We start from the raw sequence: 6860 nt of genomic DNA on the forward strand, positions 1-6860 counted from the left end.
CCCCCCGGAGCTTATAGGCAGCCACCAAGTCCCCCCTGAGCCTTCTCTTCACCAGGCTGAAGAGTCCCATGTCCCTCAGCCTCTCCTCGTAAGGCTTGCTCTTTTGGCCTTTGATCATTTGAGTGGCTGTCCTCTGGGTTCTCCTGAGTTTATCCACATCTCTCCTGAAGTGAGGGGCCCAAAACTGGATGCAGTTCTCCAGCTGAAGTCTCACGAAGGCCGAGTAAAGTGGGAGGATGACATTCCTGGTTTTGCTCAAGATGCATCAGTGGATGCATGCCAAAGTTTGGTTTGCTCTGCCGGCCACAACGTTGGGGGCTTATGTACATCTTGTGGTCATTCAAGACCCCCCCAAGTCCCTTTCAGTCACGGTGCTGAGACTACAACTATGATGCTGGTTTTTTCTCCCAAGGTGGAGTACCCTGCATTTTTTTACATTGAATGCCATCAGGTTTAGGTCTGCCCACTTTGTAAGCATGTCCAGGTTAGCCTGTATCCCCAGCCTGTCCTCCAGCATGACCGCCTTCCCTCATAGTTTAGTGTTATCCATAAATTTTTTCAGTCTGCATCTGATGCCCAAATCCAGGTCATTAATGAAGATATTGAAGACTACTGGCCCAAGCACTGAGCCCTGGGGGACTCCACTGGTAACCCTGTGCCACACTGATTTATTCCCATCAACTAGTACCCTTTGGGTCCAACCCTGGAGCCAGTTCCCTAGCCATCGGACCATGAGATGTTTGAGGCCACAGTTCCCCAGGTTGGTCATGAGGGTATCATGGGAGTCAAAGTCCTTCTTCAAGTCCAGATAAATAATGTCAACTTCATCACCCTTGTCTAGGCAATGCACCAGCTTGTCATAGAAGGAAATGAGGTTGGCCAGGCAAGACCTTCCAGTAATAAAACCATGTTGGCTGGCATTCAGTAGGTTGCCTTCCATTAGCCTGTTGCAGATGGATCCTTTGATAATTTTCTCCAAGATCTTTCCAGGAAAGGAAGTCAGGCTGATAGGTCTGTAATTCCTTGGATCTTCTTTCTTTCCTTTCTTGAAGACTGGGACCATGTTGGCTCTTTTCCAGTCTTCCAGTACATCACCCAAGTGCCATGAGTTTTCAAATATCTTGGCCATAGGGCATGCTATGATGTCCGCCAACTCTTTTAAGACTCTCAAGTGTAATCCATCTGGGCCCATGGACTTATGGATGTCAAGCCTCTCGAGGTGTTCTCTCACTTGAGCTGCATCAATCGTGGGCCCATCTCCCAAGCCCTGGTTGCTTTGCATCCTATCTGACAGTGTGACCCCCTTGCACGGGTGGAAAACTGATGCAAAATAATTGTTTAGGAGATTGGCCTTTTCTTGGGTGTCAGCTGCCCCACTTGATCTTGTAGAGGGCCAATGTTGCTTTTGTTCTTCCTCTGACTTCCCACATATCTGCAGAATGACTTTTTGTTATACTTGATTCCAGTGGCTAGCCTGAGTTCAGTTGCTGCCTTGGCTTTTCTGGACCGCTCCCTACAGGTATGGGCTAGTGCAGAGTAGTCCTCCTTTGTAATGATTCCAGTTTTCCATCTGATGTAGGCTTCTCTGTTTTGTTTTAGGAGCCCCAGAAGTTCCCTGTTAAGCCAAGGGGGCTTCCCTGCCCTCTGACTGCATTTCCTGTGGGACAGGATGGACTTCACTTGCGCTTTGAGGATTGAGTTCTTTAAGAACAACCATTCCTCATGCACTCCCCTTCCTAGGGGGCCATGGTGCCTTAGTGCCTGACTAACCAGTCTCCTGAGTCTGTGGAAGTCAGCCTTCCCAAAGTTGAGGATTTGCCTATCCTGTGTTGGACAGAGAAAGTAATCAGATCATGGTCACTGACACCAAGCTTGCCCTTGATCCTCAGATCCTACCCTACCTCAAGGGTGATTGCTTGGAGGATGAGAGGGAAACCTCCTAGAACAAGGCACTGCCCATCCCACTATTGTGCATGTCAAGCAGCTACTTTCAGTGCTGGTAAATACCAGCTACATTTCACACCCCTATCTGTGCCCTGCACTGAGCGTGCCCAATCTCTGCTCCATCTCACACCCATATTTGAGCCCTGCATCAAGTGTGCCTGGTCTCAGCTCCATCTCATAGCCATGTCTGTTCCCTGAACCAAGCATGCCTTGTCTCAGCACCTTCTCACACCCATGTGTGAGCCCTGCATGGATTAGGCCTGGTCTCATCTTTCTCACACCCATGTCTGAGCCATTATAGCTGCAGGACAGCCCAGGATCCCACTGCTAAGACCTCCTAGCTCAAGTGGCTACTTGAATTTTCAAGTTGGCAAATACCAAGGTGATAATTGAGTACTTTGCACTTCCAGCAACAAAACCTGCTTTATCTATTTTACCTCACTCATACCCACACAGAACAACAAAGCACGGAGATAAGAAAATACAGGCTCTGGAACTACACCTGATAGACAAATTACATAACTCTCAGTGCAGGTGGACTGTAAATCACATTTGCATGATAGATATTACAAACCAGTCACAGAACCTGTTTCAACTACATCTGGTTCAGTTAAATTATGTCCATCAAGCTTTTGATATCAAGCCATGGTCAAGCCCCTAAATGAGATTTAACCTCATGCACATGTATTACGTTATGGGTTGTAACACATTATTGGGTTGTGAAGTGTAATGTCTATGTAATGTCTAATGGCCTTCAGAGACCTAGAGTACAAGAAAATATAAATTCCCTTTTGGAATGAACAAATTGTCCCGTACTTAAATTATTTATCAGAAAATAATTCTTTTCTTCAAAGAAAATGTAATATATGGTCATTTTATTTTATCAAAAATAATGTCAATGAGCTACCACATTTGACACCAGTGTGTCATATATAGCAACATAATTTAGTATCAAATGATTTAGTTGCATGTCAATGGCAGGTGGCTGGACTATGACAATTAGTCTCCTAACTTTTGCAGTAAGTGGAGAGAAAAATACACCACCTTATCTCATGCGTTTGAGATGTGTTTTAATTCTGTCAGTTTTCCTTTGCTGTAAATTAGCAACACTACAGAACATAACCTTTATTGTTTAGCTTTCCCTACTTCAGAAGATGCTAAATTATCTCATTCATCACACAATTATCTTTGACCCTCTCCCACAAATGCTGTTTTAGAAGTTTTATTGCACATAATTAAGACAATGTAATTGTTAGAGCTAGTCTTCCTGTCTTTGTGCAGAGTAATCAAACCAATATAGATGAGGAGGCATGAAGTATAGTCTTCCCTCAGTAAAACTGTGTATTTCTCATCATTAGTGAGAACTTCACCCATGTACAAGTGAGTACACAGCCTATCCCCACATTATAACTATATGACTGAGAGATCTAAATACATTTTAGTCCCTGCAGCCTGGCTTGGACTAACTGTATATAGAGCACACACCATCAGGTAGTCATTCCCCTTTTAATTGGGTCACTGATAAATACAAGCTTCTGTTGGGTTTCTAAATTATTGCTGGTCACACAAATGATACTGATAAAAGATTTCAATGAGCTACAAAAGAAGCTGAGCAATGATCATTATGGAATGACAAAATCACACAAAGATCCATTAAAGATCATGATCTAAATCAGAGGTAGGCAAAGTTTTTTGGCCAGAGTGCTGAAAAAACCCACAATGCCTACCTTGGAAGGTGCCAGAGTGCCAGCATGCCAGAAAGACAAAACAAGGGCAAGAGGTACATGGCAGGATGCTCTGCTTGTGCCCCTTGCCCCCCACCCAAAGCCTCTGCCTCCCAGCCCAGGCTCCGTGGCTATCAGCAGCTACCCAGTAACCTGAGCCAGCTGCAAACAGCTGCTGCCTCCCCACCCCCCGGCCCCAACACATGCTGAGGAAAATGGCCTTGCATGCCATGGGTTGCCAACCCCTGATCTAAATGCTTTACAAAACAAACCTCTAAAGTCAGTGGAAATCTGCTTGAGTACTGGCATCGGGGTCTGGCCCTACCAGCATGAAAGGAAGTAACTATTTGGCTAACAAGATCACACTGACTTATAGGCTAAGCGGTACAGACATTCAAAAAGCCCAAGGTGGAATCAATCCAAGTCACTTGGTTTTATATAACCAGTATAGCGGAATAGCTTAAATCAGTAGCAAACAGAACACATATTTGCCCTTTGATTGCAAGCAGGGGGGAGGGGGGGATGCAAATCTTAGAGTGAGTTCTGCCATTTTTAAACCAGTCTGTGTGCGCCAAACTTCTGTTCTGCTTCCGGATATAGACTGGTTTTGCATGCCAAATTTCTTTTGTGCTTTACAGTTTCCTTTTAGTTATAAACCAGTTTCCAGTCACTTATGTGGGAAAAAGTGTAATGTCTGTATCTGGCCCTACAGGAGAGGTGCTCAAATGCAGATCAAAATATTCTGTATTTAAATTAAGTTTTACAAATTATATTGAACACAAAATATTCCAATATTTGTTAACGCTTCTGTTTTCAAGAATTTATTAGTGGCAAAAGGCAGTTTAAAGAAACAGAGAGATGCCAACATACAAGAAGAAATCTGAAATAAGAAAAATTAGCAAAATTGAAAAGACATGGTTAAATAAGTTACTTTCTACAAAATTATGCATTATTTCACACTGTGCAAGGTGCTTTAAAAAAAAACAACCTAGTATTTTAACTTGAGGCACTTAGCCAGGCTGGACACCAGAACCAAATCATAAATGTAAGTTCATCTAGAATACTGCCTTTTTGTGTGGTTCTAAAAAGAAGCTTCCTTTCCATATTACTTTTTTGTGTGAATTTTATAAACGTCATACATGCTTATAGCTTTCATGTCTTTAGGTAAGACTTGCACACAGCATGCTCATTCAGACATTAATTCTACTCACACTGTTCTGCCCATTCCTGGTCCTCATGCTCATTATGTTGGCTATGTTGTTGAGCTTGCTTAAGACTCAAGTACAACTCTTTTGCTCTAAGTTCTTCCTGTTGCCGTATCAGTTCTTCACCTTTTTGCCTCTCTTCTTCTTCTCTTTTCTAAATGAAAGAAGATGAATCATAAATCACTAGCGAAGTAAGATGCTCAGCATTTAGGAAATAAATTTAATCCCCCTTTCTCCCCTTACTTCCTGTGTGTACAAATCACCACTAGTCTCACTACCTTTCCATCTATAAAATAAGAATAACAATACTTTTCTATCTCATAGGATGTTCTGAAGATTAATACACTAAATACTATCATAACATACTACAGTGGTCAGGGCCATATAAGTACTGAAAACGGATTGCTTGCCTGAAATCTGGCAAGGAAAATTTGCTGTCATGTGATACCTGTTAGCCATATTTCTATAAATTGCCCTGTTGCTTTCGCACAAGCTACATCACCATGGGTGACAACTTTAAGTCAAAGACCACTCATATCTTCCAATGCAGGATTTGTGGAATTCATTGTTTGCTTTAAGTGCTTTACAGTTTCCTTATTTTAGCAGCACAGAGTACAGCATCTACATGGTATAAGCAACAAAGAGAACATGTTTCTATAACACCAAAGTTAGATAATAAAATTTCCTCACAAACATTTTGTCATAATCCAACCTGTAGCTAAAAATGCCCAGAGCAAATACGGGTTATTCTAGAAACTGAACATTAACTGATCTCCAAGAACAGCCCCATGAAATAAAACTGATTTTTTTTCTTTTCTAATCTTTGCAGTGGATTTTCAACTAAAATTGGCTTTTTATTAGCCAATAGCCTTAAGTACCCTGGGCATGTATAAGGCTTAACAATGGTATTTTCAAAAGGGATTAGTGTTGATTTAACTGTGTCTTTGAGATGGGATTTTTTACAACTGATTTCAATGAGAACAAGGTGACACTGAAAAATAGGTGGGTTAAGGTCTTTGACATTTCCCAGGGTTCAGTATACAACCACGTACTCTTAGGCTTGAAGTCTTTGGAAAGTATTATAGCTATTTAAATGAATAGAAAATAATCTGTTATGTGTGTTAAAAGAGACTGACTTGTTCTAGCATGGCACCTATTCTGAGACATTTGAGCAAATGGTTCTTAAATGTAAAAGTTGCATTTGTTCATTTTTCCCCAAGTGTTGGGTATAGGGTAGAGAGGTAGAGTGGGAGAGGGACAGTGGTTTTTGGATAGGATTGTAGAGTGGGAAGTAGAGGCACAGTGATTTTTGGACAGGATTACTCCTACATTCCAAGGGGGATCTCTACACATTTCAGTGTATTTTATTATATTATGGGCATATACCCTGAACTTTGTGGCAGGACATATTTTATCACTCCAAAAATAAATCCAGTGTGTTATATACCTCTGCAGTTTTCATTACAGCAGGGTTCACAACATGACCAATACAATCTACAGTCTATTTTATTAAACACTCTAAATACATACAAGTGAATGAAGAGATACTGGGACTGAGATTATAAACTGATTATTGATATTCTCTAAATCTCATAACTTCCAGATCAAGACTCAGTCCCACCCTGTGCAGAGTTATGCTGTAGTGCTAATTTGGTATCCAAGTTTTACTTGGATGTCTCTTTTCCAGGTACCATGCTAACACAGCTTGACCTATATAGTAGCTTACAAGAGCTAATCAAGATCCCCAAACAAGTGTATGTGACTGAAGTCTTGGCATTAGTTCCTAGCTATGACCATCTTCTGAAATCTGTGGTATACTCTCAGTAATTACTTCATCCTGCCAGTGGATTGCAGTATTAGTTTGCTTAGACTCATGTCACCCCCTCATATAGAGAACAAGACATCACCAATGTTGAGGGCTCAATCTGCACCATAATCTTTAGCAGAACCTAGTATTTTTATATATATATATATATATATATATATA

General features: G+C 41.5%; 1 protein-coding gene across 2 annotated transcripts in view; it reads right to left on the bottom strand.

Moving 5' to 3' along the window:
• Positions 1-6860, bottom strand: part of SH2D4B (SH2 domain containing 4B) — a 147525-nt gene that overhangs the window by 83617 nt on the left and 57048 nt on the right. For both annotated transcript variants that reach the window (XM_019502295.1, XM_019502296.1), the window contains exon 4: positions 4880-5027. In XM_019502295.1, coding sequence (XP_019357840.1) covers positions 4880-5027 — 148 coding nt within the window. The remainder of the gene's footprint in view (positions 1-4879; positions 5028-6860) is intronic.

Source organism: Gavialis gangeticus, unplaced genomic scaffold (genome assembly GCF_001723915.1).
Source record: "Gavialis gangeticus isolate Ggan-Ray unplaced genomic scaffold, GavGan_comp1, whole genome shotgun sequence".
NCBI classification, from domain to species: Eukaryota; Metazoa; Chordata; order Crocodylia; family Gavialidae; genus Gavialis; species Gavialis gangeticus.